This window comes from Meles meles, chromosome 20 (genome assembly GCF_922984935.1).
Source record: "Meles meles chromosome 20, mMelMel3.1 paternal haplotype, whole genome shotgun sequence".
Classification (NCBI taxonomy): domain Eukaryota; kingdom Metazoa; phylum Chordata; class Mammalia; order Carnivora; family Mustelidae; genus Meles; species Meles meles.
The window spans coordinates 3,421,620-3,443,491 of NC_060085.1; the positions used below are offsets into that span (position 1 = coordinate 3,421,620).

General features: G+C 56.5%; 1 protein-coding gene and 1 long non-coding RNA gene across 4 annotated transcripts in view; one reads left to right on the forward strand and one right to left on the reverse strand.

Moving 5' to 3' along the window:
* UHRF1 (ubiquitin like with PHD and ring finger domains 1) overlaps positions 1-21,872 on the forward strand; it is a 28,444-nt gene that overhangs the window by 2,045 nt on the left and 4,527 nt on the right. For all 3 annotated transcript variants that reach the window (XM_045990478.1, XM_045990477.1, XM_045990476.1), the window contains 13 exons: positions 8,026-8,289; positions 8,782-8,936; positions 9,709-9,924; positions 15,572-15,672; positions 15,774-15,960; positions 16,298-16,421; positions 16,509-16,616; positions 16,918-17,022; positions 18,030-18,136; positions 19,375-19,537; positions 19,655-19,792; positions 21,129-21,276; positions 21,362-21,516. In XM_045990478.1, coding sequence (XP_045846434.1) covers positions 8,026-8,289; positions 8,782-8,936; positions 9,709-9,924; positions 15,572-15,672; positions 15,774-15,960; positions 16,298-16,421; positions 16,509-16,616; positions 16,918-17,022; positions 18,030-18,136; positions 19,375-19,537; positions 19,655-19,792; positions 21,129-21,276; positions 21,362-21,516 — 1,971 coding nt within the window. The remainder of the gene's footprint in view (positions 1-8,025; positions 8,290-8,781; positions 8,937-9,708; positions 9,925-15,571; positions 15,673-15,773; positions 15,961-16,297; positions 16,422-16,508; positions 16,617-16,917; positions 17,023-18,029; positions 18,137-19,374; positions 19,538-19,654; positions 19,793-21,128; positions 21,277-21,361; positions 21,517-21,872) is intronic.
* Positions 279-1,542, reverse strand: LOC123932382. Its single transcript, XR_006816434.1, has 2 exons — positions 1,427-1,542; positions 279-549 (listed from the first exon to the last, which is right to left on the reverse strand). It is a non-coding gene; the product is annotated as an uncharacterized LOC123932382 (long non-coding RNA).

The window sequence follows — 21,872 nt, forward strand, 5'->3', positions numbered from 1 at the left end:
GATCCGCTTGTTCGGAGGCCGGAGATGGCCTTGCTGGTCAGGAATTTCCGCCACTCTGGCCTGCTCCGCGGAGTGAGCGGGAGCTCGGTGCTTTCCTCTGGGTCTGTGGGTCCCGCTTTTCTGTGTCCTTTCTTCTCGCTCTCTCCTCGGCCTCTGGAAGCGTTTAAAATGGCCACCCTCGCTTTCTCAGCTGCCCACGTTTGGGACTCTTTCTCCAGGGGCAGTGGGGGGTTTCCGTTTTTGTCGGAGGCTTTGGGGGCACGGCCCATCCTGCTGTGAGTGAGATTTCCCACGGGGAAGCTGAGATGGTACGGCACAAAGTGTCGGTCCCGTCTGCAGGGGCCGTCCTGGAGCGGGGTGCACGGTACGGACAGCGGGGGCGCAGGGACCGTGTCCTGGATTAAAAGTCTGCAGTTGGGCTGCTCATGCCTGACTTTGTTGTTGTCGCATTTTGAACTGGGTACTGCCGCCATCTGCTGTCTCTGTTGAGGAATAAACACTCTGCGACCGGCCGGATTTTTGGGGGCGGGGAGGTTCCAGGGTGCGTAACTGGAAATGAGACCTGATGATTAATTTCTTGGGCTCCTGGTGCCCTTGGAGGCCTTTTGCCTCCTTCCTGGGAGAGACACAATGACTTGAACGTCTCTAGAAGCTGAGTTAACCCGCCCTGCCCGGGGAGGGGACGCAGGTCCCGCCGATGGCCTGCGCAATCAGCAAAGGCGGCCTCTGAGTGAGTTCTAGCAAGGGGGCTGTCTCTCTCTCTCTCTCCCGCCTCCTCCCACGGCTCATTTTTTGTGGCATCCAGACCGACTTCGATTAGCCACTCGATCTCTTTGTTCAGCAGAAGGTCCTCTCAGAGTTTCTGAGAGCCTTCTGCATGTGCCTGCTCCACCGTTCACGGTGTGGTTCAGACGTGAGTCGGATCGAGTCCTCCCCAGTGGGAGGATCTGTGAGCGCCTGGCACATGCCAGGCGCTGTTGTTACACTTCCACCTGGCCGAAAAGTTGCGGGAGCCACACGAGCCCCCAGGCACATGCCCCTAGAGCTTGCCCCGGCATCCAGCCACGTTCCGGTCAGGCCCGCTCTCTCCGTCCTCCTGTCCGTCTACCACTCTGCGGTAGTTTGGGGAGTGCGTTTCAACGTAAGATGCGTGAGCACTTGACGCCCGCCGTTCACTAGAGCCCGGGACGGGTTTGCGGGTCTTGCTTTTTTGTTCAGGCAACACTGGCATATAGCGGGATACGCACGCGTCAGGCAGACCATTTGGCGTCTGGACAGATGTCTACACCCACGTACCCAAACCCCCATCTCCCTTCATTCCTAACTCGAGATCCGACCAGTACGAAAGCCCTTTAGGACCCCTGTGAAAGTTATCAGGCCTGATGAGGGCAGGAGCACCTGTGTGTGGGAGCCCGGAGGCGGGTACCTGTAACTGGCCGGCCGTCAGCGCTGGAGACGGAGCTCTTGACGCCGCCTGCTCGCAGCCCGGCTTTCACGCTCGGCACAGGCTTCCTGCTTCCCCCGTGACCTCCGTGACGGCCGCCTGTTCCCCTGCCTGGTGCTCCTCTTCCCCACTCGGCAGCTTTGGGAGGGAACGGCAGTCGCCTCTGTCTTCCGGCCGAGGAAGCCAGGCCTCGAGTGTGATGCAACTTCCCTAGGGACGCCGGCGGGGCCCCGGCCTGGCTGTCGGGTGGGGGTGGGGGGCTGGGACGCGGACAGACAGCACACAGGGCAGCCCCTCACAGTGAGTCGGGTCTGTAAACAGACCAGGCTCACCGCCATAGAAAGCGGCGGAGCTTCCAGTGGGGGGGGCCAGAGAGCTGCTTTTACAGAATGTTCTAGAGAGTCTTCGCAATCCTTCGCGCTCCCCCACCCCCCCCACTGTTTTTTTCCGCCTTTTAAAGAAACATGTCGTAGCAGTCCATGGTCTGCCGTGAGGTTGACTGAGCCGATAAAGCAGAACATAGTTGAGCCTTTCTTCAGGATATGGGAGGGTTTCGTGGCCGGCTTGTTTGGGCTGAATAGGTTGGCGGTTATGTCGCTTGATTGGCGGAAATACAAGATGCCGAATGGGGGCAGGGACCCGGGCGGCAGGCCCAGCCTGGGCAAGGGCGAGAGGCATCTGGCGCCTTTTTCTTGGCTGCCCAGAAAAATAACAATAGCTCTCATTTGTGGGGACTCCGGCACGCTCAGGTGTAGGGCTCTGGCTGTTACAGAATTGTCCCTGTGTCCCCAGCCCAGGTGGCTGCCGTCCGAGCTCCTCGTGGCTCTCCCAGTGTGGCCAGTGCGGGACTGGGCCCGGCCAGCTCGCGGTAAAGGCACGGGAAATCAGCGCCCACTGGGTTTCTCCCCTTCGGCCCTGCTGACATGGGAGGCGGGCTCATTGTCTGGAATTGCCCCCAGCTGAGAAGTACTGATTTAGGTAATTGACGTGAGGGAGGGAAACAGTGAAATCGGCCACACTGGCCTCAAAGGCCGTGTTAAGGTCCCTCGGAAAGATCAGTCTGAACTGGTGCCCTGGAAACGGCCTCGACTGGGTCCCCCTCGTCCCACCAATTCAGAATGGCTTTTCCGAGTGCTGGCCCTGAATTCCCGAAGGGCCGAGTGGGGCAGCAGAGCCCTGTCCTTCAGGTGGTGCGAGGGAACGTCCTCTTGCCCTGGGAGAGCTCCCAGCCCGGCATGCCCTCCAAGCCAAGCAGCAGCAAACCCTTTACATAAATATTTGTCTCCGGGAGGGCTGCTCGCCCTGCAGGGGGGAAGCAGCCACAGACAGGATGCGAATGAAGGGGCGTGTCCCAGTCCAATAAAACTTTATTTACAAAAACAAGTGTGGACTAGACTGTCCTGCTGCCCGCAGCTCGCCACTTCTGCCCTATTGTGCTTCTATCCAGCGTCCTTACTTGGAGATCCAGGTTTTGCTGTTAGGAACAGCACTGCTATGGAATGTACTAAACCTGTTCTAGTACATTCTAGAATAGGTCCCCTAGGGCACTGTGTTGCAGAGTTCTTCAGGGCAGGGTGTGCAAAGCGTCTGTCTCAGCACTTCCCCCGCCCACCCGGAGACCCGTTGAAGACCCTGAAGAGCCTTTGTTGATATGGACGAGTCACGTGTGGCTTTGAGGTGCCATTCTCGCCGCTTGCTGCCCCCAAGCTGGGAATTCGTGTCTCCTCTGCCTCATCCGGACTCCTGCTGCCTTGAATTGTCTTCCCTCCGTTTGTGTCGTCTGTCTTGTCTGCATGCTGGGTTGCAGGCTGAGCAGGACCGGCAAGGGGTCAGGGCTGTACCCCCAGGAAGAGGGGCAGAGCAATTTCCTGCTTCCTCTCTCTGACTCCCAGGTCAGCCTGGCGGGTTCTCGTCAGTGCTCCCTTTCCTCCTCCAGCTGTAGGTCCTTACTGGTATGAGGCTCACTGTCCTCCCCACCCCTCGCTGACTGGTTAGAGCCGACCCAAGAACTACCACTTGCCAAGCCAAGGGACATGAGTCCCTGTCCTCTTGGGCCTCTGGGCAGCACCCGGCACCCAGAAAAGCATCCCTTGAAAGTGTTACGAGGGGACAGAGACTGGGGACAGAAACGGCAGGCATGGCAAGCTCTAATCCCGGTTTCCAACAGGGACCAACGTGCTTAGCTGTCAAATCACGTATGTGTTAAGTTTGCTCTTATGCGGTCCGCGTGGTCCAAAATTCCAGATGTCCAGAAATGTCCAGAAAGCATACTTGGATGAAGACAGAGAGGAAGACGTAAACACTGTGGGCAGTTTTGTCTTTAGACCTGCATCTGCTGTACAGGGTTACGTGTCCCAAACCACCGCACATGTCCTATCACAGAAGGTTTGAGGGATTTTCGGTACAAAGTGTGCCTCTATGAGTTGGTAACTTCAGGTTTAATTTTAAGGTCAGGACCTTGAAAGTGAGGAGCGGATCATCTGTCGTGGAGTTTTTGTAGCTTTTATGAATATCGTTAGCCTTGGTGGAAATGTTTGGACTTTTTTTTTTTTCTTAAGACTTTATTGTTAAGTAATCTCTACACCCAGCATGGGGCTCAAACCCGACAACCCCGAGATCAAGAGTCGTGTGCTCCTCCATCTGAGCTGGCCAGGCGCTCGAGAACTTTAGAATCTTGATGATAAATGTGAGTGTAATACACGTTGGCGTGAGGCAGGCCTGGGTCTAGCCTGTCTCCCCCGTGGTTCCCAAATGTTTGTGTACGGCTTTGGGTAGGCAGGGTCGGGGGAGAGGGACACACAGCACACACCTTCTCCTACAGCAAACAGTTGTGCAGCCTTCCTGCTGACCTCAGGGGCCCTTCTGGAAAGTTCTAGAAATGGCTGCAGGAAGCAGCCAGACTGGCTTATGACCAGGAGGGAGAGTCCTGTGCCCGCCTCACCCAGCCTGAATGCCCCCTTCCGTGCCCCGTTTGTGCCTCTGTCCGCATTCTTTTTTTTTTTTTAATTTTATTTATTTGACAGACGGAGATCACAAATAGGCAGAGAGATAGGAGGAAGCAGGCTCCCCACTGAGCAGAGTGCCCGATATGGGGCTCGATCCCAGGACCCTAGGATCACGACCCAAGCCAAAGGCAGAGGCTTTAACCCACTGAGCCACCCAGGCGCCGCCCCTCTGTCCGCATTCTTGCGTCGGTAGGCACGTTGGCCTCCTCCACAGGGCCTGTGCCCGAGCAAATCCATGAGTTGACGGAGCCTGGCTTCCTGACCCGCCATGGGCGGGAGGGGCCCGGTGGTGCTCCTGGTCCCAGCCCTCCCTGCACCTCTCTGCTGTCCAGGTGCCTTGGTTTATGCTTCATTTCCCGTCCCCTGAGTTGTCCTTGTTTCTCTTGACACGTCTGGGAGTCTCATCTGCTTTGCTGCTTTCCCTGTCACAAGGCAGCTGTGTGGGCTCCTTTGTGGGACAAGGCCACGGTTTCCCTGGCACATGAGGCTGTGGACGCCCTGTGAGGTTGCTGTACGTGTCTCGGGCACACACGCGAGGGTCTCTCTAGCTTAGGGGTTCTCCCTGGGGGTGATGGTGCTCCCCTGGGGAAGCTGGGAGGAGTCTGGGGACGTCTGTGGTTGTCACAACTGGGGGGTGCTTCTGGCATGGAGCAGGCAGGGCTCAGGGATGCTGGTCAGCCCCCCAGCAGTGCCCAGGACGGCCCCCCTCAGAGCGATTCTGCCTGATGTCAGCCGTGCCGAGGGGGTGTCTGCCTCTCGAGGTGCTGGGCCCCAGGGTACGTGTGTCTGGTTCTAAGGCCACTTGGCCCGCTTTCTGCTGGTGTCCTTGCCCCGGTTACACTGGGGACATTTGTGTTTCTTCGTTTTTTTTAAATTAGCGTGTTTATTGTGGATTTATATGTTGATAAGCTTATTTGTATTTACGTATGTATTTGTGCGTCTCAGGTCCTCAGTAACATCGAGAGGAAGGCTCAGCGATTTCTCCCGTATCCCGCCTCCCACACTGCCGTTCTCCCCGTTCCGGTTTCCACACCAAGTGCCTTGCGTGTTACAGGCGATGAACCTGTTGACCCATAGAGGACATTAGGGTTCGTTCCTCATCCCTTCGGTTTGGACAGCTGTGTGGTGACGCGGGCCCGCTGCTGCGGCTGGGGGGAGCCTCCCGGCCCTGGAAGTCCTCAGCGCCCCACCTTGTCAGTCACGCCTCCTCTCCCAGCCCCTGGTCCCCACTGATCCTTCTGCTGTCTTCACGGTTTTGCCTTTTCCAGAACGTCACCGAGCTGGCATCAGCCACTATGCATGTTTCTGGACTCCCTTTTTGCCTTTAAAGAAAAAAACCAGCCCAACGCGTTATTGAGACCTAATTCACACGCCATACGATTCACCCACTTCCGTGTGCGATTCGATGGTTTTCCGTGCCTTCACAGAGCCGTGCAGCCGTCACCGCGGGCACTGCTGGGACGTTCTCTTTACCTGCATACTTTTTAGTGTCCCTTCTCAGCCCCTGATAACCAGTCACCAGCCTTGTCCATGGAGGAGCCTGGTCCAGGCGCGGACTCACACCGCGTGTGGCCTTCTGTGTCTGGTTCCCTCCCTGAGTGTCATGGGCTCGGGGTCTGTCCCTGGGGCCATGCGTGTGGGCGCCTCACTCCTGTCCACGGCCGAGGGACCGTCCCGCGTGGGGGGGGCACGGTGTGTGTGTGTGTGGTGTTCCCCGCCCCCCGGTTGGTGGACACTGGGTGGCTCCCCCCTTAGGCTGCTGTGTGTCCCGCTGCCGTGAACACGCACGTGCAGGTTGACTTGTCTCTTCCCAGCTGTGTCCCCTCTACCCATCATCACAGCTGCCCTGGGGGGGGGCTGGCGTCGAGGCTCCCCCCTCACGCTGTGTGAAGCCGTGGGGTGTGCCCACGAAGCTTCGTGGCTGTAGGCAAGTGTCCGTGTGTCCAGAGGCCTTCTCCCAGGGAGGGGGCGACCATTCACCAGATGCTCGGTTTGCGCTGAATGAAACCGCAGCTGCTGCCGTGAGGGGCTTTGGGCCCTGGAGTTCGCCTTCCCTGTGACCCAGGGGCCGCTTGCCTGTTGACGGCCACCAGGCCTTCGGACCAGCGACTTCTGCTAACCCTTGGGAAGGAGGGAAAGTTGATTATTTGTGCATTTGTTTCCCTTTCTCTTTTTCTTTAGGACACTGCTTCTGAGCCGGGTAGTGTGGCCCTCAGGGGACACTGGGCCGTGTCTGGGGACATCTCTGGTCCTCACGACCCGGAGTGCTCCTGGCATCTAGTGTGTGGGGTCAGGGGACGCTGCCCCCCCCTCCAGTGCCCAGGATGGCCCCCTGGGGAGCAGCCTGACACCTTATATAAAATATGTATGCCTATGGCGCTGCAGGCAGAGACCTGCCTTAGGGGTGTTGGGCGAGAACAAGATGCGCTCGAGGGGCTTTGCTAGGTGTTGGTGGGGTGCCGCGGTGCGGGGGGACAGCTTCAAATAAAAGAGAACTCCTCGGGCCTCATGTGCCACCGGGATGTGGCTCAGATGACAAAACTCCTTTGTACACTGTCAGCAGGGGTCATGAGGATGGCGGGCCTGAGTGGTGTCAGCACAGCCAGGGACTCCTGTGGGTGGGATTGGGGGAGAGAAGCTCGTGCAGAGGGGTGGGGCCAGCGGGGAAGCTGGCGGATGTTGGGTTTGGGTCTCCTTCCGGTAGGACAGGGTGTCTCCCTGTCCCTCCCCGGTCCCTCCCCCTCGGCACCACTGGAAGGTCTAGGCTAAGCTGGATTGGCTAGTTGGGTCCCTGTGGGCGTGTCCCGGGCACCGTGGGGGCCTCCCCGCCCCCATCCCAGTCTTGATAACCTCAGGTGTTGTCAATCCCCTGGCAGGGAGGCGGGATCACCCTGGGCGGGAACCCCTGAGTCGGGGTATTCCACTGACACCCCCACAGGAGTCTGCGTTCAGTAACCGTCTGACCCGCTGAGGCCCTGGGGTGCTGCACACATTGAAATACGCGCACTGTGTGGGCGGAGGGGGTGACTCGCCCATGTTGGGGTCACTCTGGTTTACACCGCCTGACTCCTTGGGGATGGATTCTGGTGTCTGGTGTGAGCAGGGACCTGGCTTAATTTTTTCCCCTGAGTAATTATCGTGGAGTCTCTGTGCTTTGCGGCTGCGGCTTTTTGAGCCAGGGGACGCGGCGCTCCCTGGGGGGCGAGCTCGCCCTCAGTTTGGCCCCACTGCCAAAGGCCGTGTATTGTTGTTGGACCGAATATTCCGAAACCCTCCCTGGCATGTGATGGGTGCACCCAGCGCGGCTGGTTATGCTGGGTGCTCTCAGAACATTCTCTGTGTGACGCAAGGAGTCCTCATTGGAGAGGCTCTGAGGGTCCTGATGGAAAGAGGTGACGTGTGTTACCTGCCCCCCGCCCCCCACCCTGGCAGTATTGTCCTGTAGTCTGATCTAGATCCCGCCCTCCACGAGGGCCGATCTGGTACCTTGCTCATGGTGTGTCTGCTGCCGGGCACCCAGAAGGGGAGCACTCAGTGGCTGGCGGGCCGGTGACCTTTGTCTTGGGGTCTCTGCAGATGGAGGACGGCCACACACTCTTTGACTACGACGTTCGCCTGAATGACACCATCCAGCTCCTGGTGCGCCAGAGCCTTGTGCTCCCGGCCAGCAGCATCAAGGAGAGGGACTCGGAACTGTCGGACACGGACTCAGGCTGCTGCCTGGGCCAGAGCGAGTCTGACAAGTCCTCCAACAGCGGCGAGGCGGCCTCGGAGGCAGACGGGAAGGCGGGCCTGGCGGATGAAGACACATGGGATGAGACAGAGCTGGGCCTGTACAAGGTGAGTCTCTCGCAGCAGGTTTGGGGTTGAGCGTGCTCCCCACATGGCCGCTCTCTTCACTCCCAGGGCCCTGGGTAGCATGCCCCGTGCCCCTCCATCATCACTGGCTTTCTGGTAGCCCGACTGCAGGGTCGGGCCAGCTGTCCTCCTTCCCTTGGCTGGCACCCCTGGTCCTGCTGTGAAAATCGCTGGCGGGAGCACTCCCGAGGCTTCCCCGAGGAAACACATGGAGCGATCCAGCGTCCCTTAGTGATCCTTGACGGCACGCACTGTGTCTGGGTTTTGCGGTGCTCTCTCTGCCCGTCCCGGTAGAAGGAGAACCAGGGAATCCTCAGTGCCATGGCCAAGAAATTCTACTACGGTCATTTGGGTTTGAGTCCCGATCCTGAAGCGTCCAGCCCCTGGGAACCCAAGCAGCCTTTCGTCCGCGTTGGTGGTCCGACATGTCGGGTGTCTCTGGGCTGGATGAGAGTGTTTTCTGGTTCCCGGCAGGCCAATGAGTATGTCGATGCTCGGGACACGAACATGGGGGCGTGGTTCGAGGCCCAGGTGGTCAGGGTGACAAGGAAGGCCCTGTCTTCGGATGAGCCCTGCAGCTCCAGCTCGACGCCGGAAGACGATGTCATTTATCACGTGAAATACGACGAGTGAGTGTCGCTGTGCTTGGGCAGGCCGGGGTGTTCACTGTGTCCGTGGGCCCTGGAGTTCGGCAACGCCTAGGGCATGACGGTCAGGACTTAACCACCCACGAGGCCACCCCTAGAGGGTTGACGTCACAGGGACCCCCTCCTCGCGACAGCCAGTTGGAAATGCGCTCCCCCCACCCCGGGTCCTGAATTCTTCGGTTCCTACCATGCGTCATTGCTGCATGAGGCCTCTCTGGAGTTTGTCATCTGTCCCTTACTGGGACGTGCAAGTACTTAGCATGTGCCGGGCACAGGGTCCTGGTCTCTGCACGTGGAGGAGGTCTGGGACCGGCTTGGGTGACCACCGCAGGTGACTCCAGGCTTGGCGGCTACATCTCCCGGCTCTGGAGGCTGGGAATCCCACAGCGCCGAGCTGGCGGGTTGCTTCCTGGTGAGGGCCGTCTTCCCAGCTTGCAGACCGACTGCCTTCTCGCTGTCCTCACACGGGCTTTCCCTTGTGGGGCCACGAGAGCCGGCCCTGGTGTCTCCTCCTCCTCTTGTAAGGATTCTCAGCAGGTCTTTTCCGGGGACACTGTTCAACCCACAACACCTGTAATTCGAACGTGTCTTCTAGTCCTGGGTATTTTCCTTACTGGGAGCTGAGCTCATCGGGGAGGGGACTTGATGGGCCACTGTGACCAAAGTAACCCGCACTCGTGTGGGCGCGTCTCCCGGCAAGGGAATGAAGTCGGGTGTGATGCCGGGATCTCGTGCTGATGGGTTTTCCCCCCAGCTACCCGGAGAATGGAGTGGTCCAGATGAGTTCCCGGGACGTCCGGGCCCGCGCCCGGCACATTCTCAAGTGGCACGAGCTAGAGGTGGGCCAGGAGGTCATGCTCAACTATAACCCCGACAACCCCAAGGAGCGTGGCTTCTGGTACGATGCAGAGATCGTGCGGAAGCGCGAGACCCGGACGGCGCGGGAGCTGTACGCCAACGTCCGGCTCGGGTGAGTGACGCGCAGCCCCGAGGCTGTCCAGCCAGGGCCCCGGAGGTGAGGCCCTCCGTCCCTCACATCCCTCCGCCTGGTCGACTGTCTCTGAACCCCAGGCCCCGATGGTGGAGGTTTCAAGAGGCCCTTTTCTCTTTTTTTGTATTGTTCTGAATTTGGTGAATAGGTAGTAATCCCAGAGTATCAAAATCCAGAAAGTACTAAAAGAACATTCTCCCTTCTTCTCTCTCCCTTGGTCACCCACTTCTCCTTTCTGGAGACCTCTCTCTGTCACCTGTGCGTAAGCTAGCATAAACAGGCACAGAAGCAAAGTACATGTAGAATATGGTCTGCATCTGGGATCAGCAAACTGCAGTCCGCAGCCAGATCCAGCCCTCTGCCTGTTTTGGCAAATAAAGTTTTATTGGCACACAGCTACGCCCATCTCTTTACTGATTATCCGTGGCTGCTTTGGTGTTAAAAGGGCAGAGTGCGTTAGGTGAAGAGAGGCTGTGTGGCCCACCAATCCAAAAATACTGTCTGGCCCCTTTTAGGTATTTGCCAAGCCCTGTTCTACATGCGTGTGTCCGGGTGTAGCTATACATGACAGGGGGCACCTGGGTGGCTCAGTGGGTTAAAGCCTCTGCCTTCAGCTCAGGTCATGATCCCAGGGTCCTGGGATCGAGCCCCACATCGGGCTCTCTGCTCAGCAGGGAGCCTGCTTCCTCCTCTCTCTCTCTCTCTGCCTGCCTCTCTGTCTGCTTGTGATCTCTGTCTGTCAAATAAATAAATAAAATCTTCAAAAAAAAAAAAAAGATATACATGACAGAAAACTTACCACTTAACCACTTCTAAGTGCACAGCTCAGTGGCATGAAGCACACTTAACGCCATTGTGCAGTAATCCCCACTCTCCGTCTCCAGAACTTTCCATCTCCCCATGCAGAGACTCTGTCCCCAGGAAGCACGGACTCCCCACCCCCCGCCCCAGCCCTGGCTCCCACCATCTGTCTCTGTCTATGTGCACGGGACTCCTGGCACCTCCTGGGAGTGGGGTCTTGCAGGTTGTGCCCTCCTGCATCTGGCTTCTCTCGCTGAGCCTGGTGTCCTCAGAGTCCATCCACCACAAGGTGTCAGGATGTCCTTTTTTGTGATCAAGTAATATTCCATCATGTGTATAATGCATATATATACACAGATACTTGGGCAACAGTGTCTTGAGCAAGGTGCAGCAAGTGCAAAGGTCCTGGGGCAGGCCATGCCTGGTGCGTTTCTAGCAAGGAAGTCAGTGGGATGGAGTGGAGGGGGAGAAGAACGAAGACTGTGGGAGCCTCCAAGTAGCATGGTCCAGAGAGGTTTGGAACTGGCGCTTTCTCTTTTGCTGGTAGCCATTGGAGCTTTGGAGCGTTGAGCATTGGTAGCATTGGAGCCAAGCCACGTGCTTTGACCTACGATTAAGAATTCCAGCTCTGGCAGCCGAGACAGGAATGCACTGCAGGGGGGCAGTGTGGGAGCAGGGACACGAGGGTAGAGCCCTACGCAGGTGTTTAGGGGCAAGGTCCTGGGGCTCAGGCCAGGCTGCCGCCACACTATGGTTAATGAAGAACGAGTGTGTTCTTTCATTGCTTTTCTCTCTTACTTCCTTGTTTTCAATTTCATTGATTTCTGCTCTCCTAAATTTTCTCCCTTCTTTCTTTGGGTTGATTTTGTTCTTTCTCTAGTTTCTTTTTTTTTTAAATTTATTTTTATGTTTTTTTGTGTGTGTGTGTGTGTTTTTTTAAGATTTTATTTGACAGAGACCAGTGAGAGAGGGAACACAAGCAGGGGGAGTGGGAGAGGGAGAAGCAGGCTTCCTGCCAAGCAGGGAGCCCGATGCGGGGCTCGATCCCAGGACTCTGGGATCATGACCTGAGCCGAAGGCAGAGGCTCAACGACTGAACCACCTGGGCATCCCCTTTTTCTAGTTTCTTGAGGTAACAAGAAACTTAGACTGTTGATCTGAGGCATCTCCCCTCCCTAACGCCTGCCCTTAGCGCTATACATGTAGTCCTCAGCGATGCCTTCACGGCTCTCCATGTAAAAAAGTTTGCTGTGTTATATTTTTCTTTTTTCTTTTTCTTCACCATTTTTTTTTTTTTTTCCTTTGAGACTTCCTCTCTGGCTCCTGGCTTCTTTAGAAGTATTGTGTTTAATTCCCAAGTGTTTAGAGACTTCTGCATTGTCCTTCTGTTACTCATTCCTAATTTCTTTTTTTTTTTTTTAAGACTTTTGTTTATTTGACACAGAGCGAGCCCAAGCAGGGGGAGCAGCAGGCAGGCAGAGGGAGAGGGAGAAGCTTAGCATTCCCGCTTAGCATTGACCCCTCCTCCTGTGATGTGGGACTCGATTCTGGGACCCTGAGCTGAGCCGAAGGCAGTTGCTCAACCCATTGAGCCACCCTGACACCCCCTGATTTCTAATTTGACTTTATTATGGTTTCTTCTGTAGCCCCTGGTAGGGTCTAAGTTGCTGAATATTCCGCGGTTGCTTGAGGAAAAATCAGGATATTCTGCTGTTGGGCAGAGGCTCCTACTTCCATCTGTTAGAGCCTGTTGCTGCTCCCTTCTGATTCTTGCTGATTGTCTGTCTGGTTCCCCGTCAGGTGCTGGGGGTGGTGCCCGCCTTCACTGTGGGCGTGTCTGCCCCCACTCAGCCTCACATCAGTGTCTGGGGCACACACGCTCAGGGCAGCTCTGTCTTCCCAGTTGAGAGACCTCTCCGTCATGTTGTGATTTCCCTCTTGTCTAGTGGTGTCCTGGCTCCCAGGTGTGTGTGTCTGTCCACACCTGCTTTGCTTTTTCAGGTTAATGTTTGCAGGCTGTATTCTTTTCTTTCCTTTTACTTTCAACCCGCGTAGTTGGATTTGAAGTGAGTTGCTTAGAAGCAGCACATAACTGGCGTGTTTTTTAATCCATCCTGGCATCTTGCCTCTTGATCGGCACATTCACAGCATTCCCGCGAGGCGAACATTGGTGTGTTACGACTTAACGTCTGCCAGTTTGTCATTTGTTTTCTGTTTGTTTCTTCCGTTTCTCTTTTTCCATCGTTCCCATGGGTTACCTCAACACTTTTTAGGATTCTGTCCAGATTTGCGTACTGTCTTTTGAGTATCGCTGTGGATAGGTTTTTTAGTGGTTCCTCTGGCTTTTACCGTAAGCGTGCGACCTACTGGTTGTCCCTTTTGCCAGAAACCCATCCTCACTTACGTCTGTTTGTACTCACTGAGCCGCAGACGGGGTTCGGATCTTTATCTCAGTCCTCACCTGTGTCTTGCAGATCTTCGAAGGAGGGTAATCTGTCAGATGTGCTCACGTTTCTGCTCTTTCTGTTTCTCTTCTCTTGCTCCTAAGATTTCCTTCCCGTATCATTTCCTACCTGAGGCGCTCCCTCCCTCATCCTGTAAGGGCGTGTCTGCCAGCAGTGGACTCCGTGGATTTCCCTTCACGGGAGAGTGGTACCAGCCTTGTCGTGCTGAGGTGGCTCTCAAGCATTGATTCATTCCATCCATACATGCTTTACAATTCATTTCTTCTTTATTTCTTTTAAGTTTTTATTTATCTGAGAGAGCCTGCGCAAGCAGCAGGGGAGGGAGAAACAGGCTCCCCCTGAGCAGGGAGCATGGTGCGGGACTGGATCCCAGGACCCTGAGATCATGACCTGAGCAGAAGGCAGACGCTTAACCCACTGAGCCACCGGGTGCTCCTCGAGTCATTTCTTTAAAGTGACTCTTCCTAAACAGTTATGACGATGTTGTCACAATGGAAAGATGTCATAATTTCTTTTTTTTTTCTTTTTTAATTTGTGTTCATTTTAAGTCTTTTTTTTTAAAGATTTTTTTTAATTTATTTGACAGAGATCACAAGTAGACAGAGAGGCAGGCAGAGAGAGAGAGAGGGAAGCAGGCTCCCTGCGGAGCAGAGAGCCCGAAGCGGGACTCGATCCCAGGACCCTGAGATCATGACCTGAGCCGAAGGCAGCGGCTTAACCCACTGAGCCACCCAGGTGCCCTTAAGTCTTTTTTTTTTTTTTTAAAAGATTTTATTTGTTTATTTGACAGAGATCACAAGTAGGCAGAGAGAGAGGAACGGAAGCAGGTTCCCTGCTGAGCAGAGAGCCTGATGCGGGGACTCGATCCTAGGACCCTGGGATCATGACCTGAGCCAAAGGCAGAGGCTTTAACCCACTGAGCCACCCAGGAGCCCTCATTTTAAGTCTTTATGCCTTAATTCATAAATTTTTTTTTTTTAAGATTTATTTATTTATTTGACAGACGGAGATCTCAAGTAGGCAGAGAAGCAGAGAGAGAGAGAGGAGGAAGCAGGCTCCCTGCTGAGCAGAGAGCCTGATGTGGGGCTCGATCCCAGGACCCTGAGATCATGACCTGAGCTGAGGGCGGAGGCTTTAACCCACTGAGCCACCCAGGTGCCCCCCCAGTCATAATTTTTTTTTTTTTAACATTTTATTTATCTGACAGAGAGAGAGAGATCACAAATAGGCAGAGAGGGAGGCAGAGAGAGAGGAGGAAGCAGGCTCCCTGCTGAGCAGAGAGCCCGACTCGGGGCTTGATCCCAGGACCCTGGGATCTTGACCCGAGCTGAAAGTAGAGGCTTAACCCACTGAGCCACCCAGGTGCCCCCAGTCATAATTTCTTAATGACTTATTCAGTCACTGATTTGTTTTCCAATTTCCTCACTTGTTTTTGTAACCATTTGTCTAGTTGGGGTGTACGGAGCCCGCACAGACCTCAGTTAGATCAATCTGTATCACTTAAGCCCCTTTTATCTTCAGGTCTCCTGTCCTTTCCTCCTTCCCCCTTTCCTTACCAGGTTATTTATTGAGGAAGCCTGGTTGTGTGTTCCACAGACTCTCCGTGGCCTGGGTTTTGCCTTCCATGCATGCCCTGTGGCGCCATGTCCTCTATGCCTCTGTCCCTGGGGTCTCTGCCTGTGCAGCCCGGGTCCATGGCCTCGGCCACTCATGCTGTCGAGCACTCGAAATATGGCCGGCATGGGCCCAGCTGACCCGGAAGTGTAACGCACACTGGGGGTCAGTGACTTGTTGCTGGGCAAGAATGCGAAGTAGCTCGTTCCTAGTTCTGTCCTAGTCGTCACCCGTGGAAATAGTACATCAGTTTACGTAAAGCCCAGCATTGATTCTGTCCGATTTGACTCATTCAGCGTGGTGGTTGGAAAACACAGAATGACACGGGTGGCTTGTGTCTGGGGCTCCACTGGCCATTGGACACTGTTGGAGATGTGGGGTTGGTCCCTGGCGGTCACTTGACCCTGGAGGAGTTCCGCATTTTGATACAGGAAGACTGAGCAGACCTCACCTTTCTATTTCGTGTGTTGGGCCTTGTTTAGTCACGGTGGCCTGTTGAAGGTTAGAAATTCTTCTCTCAAAGGCACGTGATGAAACCGGGGTTTATGCGTTGTCTCTGCCTAGTCTCTGATTTAGTAGGACTTGAACCAGCGAGGGGAGAAGCTCAGTGAATGCGAGAGGTCCTGATAGAACTAGATAGAACCAGAGGCGTTTCTCTGCTCTGAGCAGCGTGGGAGGTGCCAGAGTCCCTGCTGAGGTGCCTTGGCTTGGCCAGCTGGAATGTTCTAATGGCTTCTGCCTCACAGGGGTGGTTCGCTCAATGACTGTCGGATCATCTTCGTGGACGAGGTGTTCAAGATCGAGCTTCCGGGCGAGGGGAGCCCCGTCGTCGAAAACCCAATGAGAAGTGAGTTCCGATCCTGCCTTTCCGCGACTCCCATGTCGGGTGTGGGGTGGGGGCTCCCCGTCCCGGCCCCGCCGGAGCTGAGCCCCGCCTCCCTTGTCCAGGGAAGAGCGGGCCCTCGTGCAAGCATTGCAAGGACGACGAGAACAAGACCTGCAGGGTGTGTGCCTGTCACCTGTGCGGGGGCAAGCAGGACCCCGACAAGCAGCTCATGTGTGACGAGTGCGACATGGCTTTCCACATTTACTGTCTGCGTCCGCCCCTCAGCAGCATCCCCAAGGAGGACGAGTGGTGAGCGGACGCACTCCTTCTCGATGCCCGTCGAGTTTTCCCCGGGGGCGTCCAGTATCCCCGGCGAGATTTACCCTCATCGTTGGGCAGCGCCGTGAGATGCCTGGGGGAGAGGGATGAGCGTCTGGGCGTCCAGCGGCATTTTCTTGTTCTGCGCCACCCGGCAGGGCACACGTGGCTACTGAGCTCGTCCGATCGGGGATCGGGGGGGCTGGTTCCTGCTTAATATTCCTGAATTTAGACTGAAATGCTCTCCCTTCCCCGGACCGCGCAGGGTGGCTGGGGGCGGGGGGTGGGGGGCAGGCAGGGACAGGAGGTGACGTCCCTGCTGCCGCAGGTACTGCCCCGAGTGTCGGAATGACGCCAGCGAGGTGGTGCTGGCGGGCGAGAAGCTGAAAGAGAGCAAGAAGAAGGCGAAGATGGCGTCAGCCACATCCTCCTCGCAGCGGGACTGGGGCAAGGTGAGGCCGCCCCGCGCCCTGCACCCCCGCCGCCCTCCCTGCCCCACACACGCTCACTCTGCTCTTCCTTTGGTCCCGGACGGACAGGGCATGGCGTGCGTGGGACGTACCAAGGAGTGCACCATCGTCCCGTCCAACCACTACGGACCCATCCCAGGGATCCCTGTGGGCACCATGTGGAGGTTCAGAGTCCAGGTACCCCCTGACTTCCTGGGCTCTGGGGCCGGGCCCACGGGTACTGGCCTCCCAGAAGCCCCTGTGCCTGGGCGAGGACCACCCTAAGGGCAGGTGGCCGGGCTGGACGTCAGGCCAGCTCCTTCCACGGTGTGGCTCAGACTTGGGGTTTCTGGGGGAGGGGCTCTCGGAACAGGTATGATTGGCTTCGGCAGAAAAGTCAGGCCGCTGGCTTTGGAAGTGGGAGCCAGAAGGGTGGGGTTGAGCTGCTCTGTGACAGCCAATCCCAAACCTACCATTTATCTCCCGGTGGTTTTCGCAGGTCAGCGAGTCGGGGGTCCATCGACCTCACGTGGCGGGCATCCATGGCCGGAGCAATGATGGGGCTTACTCCTTGGTCCTGGCTGGGGGATATGAGGATGATGTGGTGAGTGTGGGGGGAGCTGTTCCAGACTTTTTAAAAATTACGAATAAAATAAAAATTTTATACACATAAAACTTATTCTTTTAAGTATTTCTGAGTGCACAGCTCAGCGGCATGAAGCGCACTCCCACTGTCGTACAGCCACCCCGACCCTCCGTCTCCAGAACTTTCCATCTCCCCACACGGAGACTTCGTCCCCACGGGGCACCGACTCCCCACCCCCTGCCCCAGCCCTGGCTCCCTCCGTCTCCTCTCTGCCTCTGGGGACGGGACTCTTCTGGGAGTGGGGTCCTGCAGGATGTATCCTGGGTCTGGCTCCTCTCACTGAGTCCAGTGTCCTTGGGGTCCCTCCGCGTTGTGGCACGTGTCAGGATTCCTTCTTTTCTAAGGCTGGGTCATGTTCCGGTGTGTGGATGGACTGTACCATGTGTATCCTTCATCTCCCATGGACAGTGGGGTTGTTTCTACGCTTAGCTGTTGTGAATAATGCGACTGTGAACATGGGTGTGCAAACATCTCTTCAGGGCCCTGGTTTTTTTTTTTTTTGTTTGTTTGTTTTTTAAAGATTTTATTTATTTATTTGATAGAGATCACAAGTAGGCAGAGAGAGAGAGAGAGAGGGAAGCAGGCTCCCTGCCGATCAGAGAGCCCGATGCGGGACTCGATCCCAGGACCCTGAGATCATGACCTGAGCCGAAGGCAGTGGCTTAACCCACTGAGCCACCCAGGCGCCCCAGGGCCCTGTTTTCACTTCCTTTGGGTATAGACCCAGAAGTGGGACTGCTGGATCGGACGGTAACTTGTTTTCAGTGTTTTGAGGAGCCTCGGTACCGTGGTCCGTCACGGCTGCACTAGCTTGGTCTCCTTCGGTAGCACACGGATGCCCAGGTTCTCCTCATTCTGTGTCTTTGAGGGTTGTCCTCCCGATAGGTGTGTGCGGGGTAGTTTTTGGCTGAGTCTCTCCTCTCCTGTGTCTGGAGGGCTCAGCCTCTCCTCCTTGTCTGTTTCAGGACCACGGGAACTCTTTCACGTACACGGGCAGTGGCGGCCGGGATCTTTCTGGCAACAAGCGGACTGCAGAACAGTCTTGTGACCAGAAGCTCACCAACACCAACAGGTTTGCAGAAACAGGTTTCCTTTCTTTGCCAGCAGGCTTCTGTCCCATCCTCCGGCAGCTGCATGGGGAGAGGGTTGGGTCTTTTTTGGGGTGTGTGGTCAGGAAGTTCGGATTCCTGTTACGAGTGTGATGGAATGTAGAGACGATGATGTCCCTTTCTTCCGTTCTGTTTGCTAAAGGCTTGTGAGTCCATCAGATGTGGTAAAGAAAACTTTTTCCCTAAAAGGCCAGATAATATATTCGGCTTTATGGGCCACCTGGCCTTTGTTGTAACCACTCAACTCTGCTATCACAGCACAAAAGCAGCCTCAAAGCCCACATAAATGAATGCGCATGGCTGTGTTCCAATAAAACTTTATTTGCAAAACGAAGCAGCGGGCCAGACAGAGATTGCTGACCCCAGACCACAGGATGGGGAAAGACTTTGTAAGCACGAAAAGCATCCTGATGCCAAAAGAAAAGCTGGAGATTGGGTAACTTAAATATTATAAATTACATCAATAGAACCCATATGTAAAATGAACAGGCAGAGGACTATCTGCGGGCTGGGTGTGCTGCAAACATGACCTATGATGGTTAGGCTTTTCTATATAAAGAGCTTTGCAAATCAATAACAAAAACTAAGAAAACAAAGGACATACAGGTCATTCACAAAAAGAGTGCAGAGCACCAATGACCGCGAAAACTTAGTTCAGCTCTGGCTGTCAAAGAGGTCCCAAGTGAAGCAGTGGCGAGGCTCCGGAGTGGTCCTGAAGGAGGTGCTGAGCCTGAGCCCTGGACTGCCCGGGGCCAAAGTGGCCTCGGTCGGGCGGCCCTGCTCGCATTCGCACACCTCCATCTGGGGTGCGGAACTTACTCTTGAATAGTTCTGGAGCCCAAACTCTGAACTTGAGGGGTAGGCAGGGCTGTGCTCCCTCTGAGATCTCTGGAGGGGGATCCTCCCTGCTGCTTCCAGCTTCTGGTGGCCGCCAGTGGTCTCTGGTGTCCCTCCAGCCTTTGCTTCCTTCACGTGGCCTTCTCCCCTATTCCTAAACCTCCACTACCCCTTCCTTATCAGGACACCAGTTGTCGCTTTTAGGGCCATACTAGTGCCCCCTGATGTCCTCTGAACTTGACCGTATCTGCAGTCACCCACTTTTCAAGGGAGGTCACAGTCACAGTTTCTAGGGGCGGGAATGAGAGACTCCTCTGGGGGGTTGGAGATGGGATCCAACCCACAGGGACTCTTCTTCCCCTAGGGCGCTGGCTCTGAACTGCAGTGCCCCCATCAACGACCGCAAGGGGGCTGAGGCCAAGGACTGGCGGTCCGGGAAACCGGTGCGGGTGGTGCGCAACGTCAAGGGTCGCAAGCATAGCAAGTACGCCCCGGCGGAGGGCAACCGGTACGACGGCATCTACAAGGTGAATGGCTGCCCCCGCCCCGCCCTCCGGCCGGCCCCGCCCTCCGGCAGACCCCGCCCCGGCAGACCCCGCCCCGGCAGACCCCACCCCGCCGACCTGCCCTGGGCTTCCTCACAGGTGGTGCGGTACTGGCCAGAGAAGGGCAAGTCCGGCTTCCTGGTGTGGCGCTATCTCCTGCGGAGGGATGACACCGAACCTGGCCCCTGGACAAAGGAAGGGAAGGACCGGATCAAGAAGCTGGGGCTGACCATGCAGGTGCGCCCAGGAGCCTGGGCCCCACGCTGTCCTGCTCATAGCCTGGTTTTCCTGGCCAGTCACTGGGAACCGTGGGAGCCTGCCTTGGCCTGAAACTCTCGCGGGTTTCTTGTGATCTTAAATGATTTCCAGGCACCGAGCTGGTCGCCCCTTGCGCTCACCCAGTAGACCTCGGCGGTGGGCAGCTGGTGGTGGTGTCTTTGCATTCGTGTTTGCGGGTAGGGAGCCGGGACTGCTCGTTAGAGCTGTGTTCTGGGAGGAGTTTGTGCGACATCCGTGTGGCATCTGGGTTCTTCCTTTTTGCCAGGCTTCATGCCGCCTCCAGGCGCACACCGGCAAACCCAAAAAACCGGCGGGATGCGGGGAGGAAAGCTCCCCCGGAGCCCTCGCTCACCTCCTCGCAGCAGCTAGATCTCCCAGGGTTCAGCCGGTGTGCGGCGCGCCCTTTCTGCCCCATAATTATGGTGTTTCTGTTCATTACGGCGAGTCTCTTCACAGCTGGTAACTCAGTGTGGGACTATTTAAGGAATCTTAATTGCTACTGAGAATCAGATACCGCCTCCCCCCGGGGTCACGAAGTTGTCTCTTGCACATGATGTTAGCACCGTGGAGGATTTCAGAAGCTAAGGAGCAGGGGAGAAAAATAGCTGCGGGACGGGAGCCGCCAGCCTCTGGTGGGGGTGTCAGTGACATCACGCTGGATCCGGCTTGTGTTGCCGGAGACGCTGGACAGTTTCTGGATGACACGCTGGAGAAATCCCCCGTGATCGGAGGTGCCTCAGAGACGGGGTTCTCCTCAAGTAATGCCTGTTAGACCCTGGGGGGGCCCCAGACTCCTCAAAATTTGGTCAGGGAGCCAAGGCCTTGGGGCCATGTGTTTGTAAATCCCGTTCGCTGGAGGCCCAGCCACGCCGGTCCATTCCCTTCGGAGCTCTGAGGCTGGGAGGGCTGCTGCCTGGCCCCTTGTGGGAGAGCTTGCCTACCTCTAAACGATCGAATGAGGATAAGGATAGACACTTTTACTCGCCAGATCTGATGGTGAGCACGTTCTGTGCCTGCCATGTTCACCGCTTCGCCTCTGCCCGGTCAGGTGCACGTGGCGCTCTTAGCCCTTTTTGCCCTGGTACGTTTGGTGATCAGAGGCTCACTTCCCGGAGCTCCCTGGAGGCTGAGTCAGGAGGAGGAGTCGAAGTCTGAGGCGCCAGTGTGGGCTGGGGTGGGGGGGCTGTCAACGGGGGAGGGGGCAGGAAGGGGGCCAGGTGAGACCATCCCTGGTTCCTGGATGTCCCCCGCTCCCCGCCCAGGGGTCCTCACGGCCAACTCCATCCTCTTGCAGTACCCGGAAGGCTACCTCGAGGCCCGGGCCAGGAAGGAGAAGGAGAAAGAGAACAGCAAGAGAGAGGCCCAGGAGGAAGAGGAGGAGATGGAAGAGGAGGGGACCTTCACGTCCCCCAGGAAGGGCAAGCGCAAGACCAAGTCCGGAGGTGGGTGTCTCTGCGGGCAGCCTCCCTGTGCGTGTGCCCGGCGGTCCACCTACCCGCTCTCACCCCCTCTGTTCTGTCCCCGCAGGTGGCAGGGCTGGCGCTGGGTCCCCGGGAGGGACACCTAAGAAGAGTAAGGTAGAGCCCTACAGCCTCACGGCCCAGCAGAGCAGCCTCATCAAGGAGGATCAGAGCAACACTAAGCTGTGGAGTGAGATCCTGAAGTCGCTCAAAGACGGGACGGTGAGTGCCCGCCACCCCCACCCCCACCCCTACCCGGCCTGGACGTCCTCTCCCCTTGTCTTTGTTTATGCGATGAAATAGAGATCATTCCCCATCCTCACCATGTTTATGCGCACAGCTCAGCGGCATAAAGCACACTCACCCTGTCCTGCGACCACCCCATACCCTCCGTCTCCAGAACTTTCCATCTCCCCACACAGAGACTCTGTGCCCATGAAGCACGAACTCCCCACCCTCTGTGCCACCCCTGGCTCCCACCCTCTCCTCTCCGTCTGTGTGGATGGGACTCCTCTGGGGCCTTCCTGGGAGTGAGGTCCTGTTGGACGGGTCCTTCTGAGTCTGGCCGCTCTCGCTGA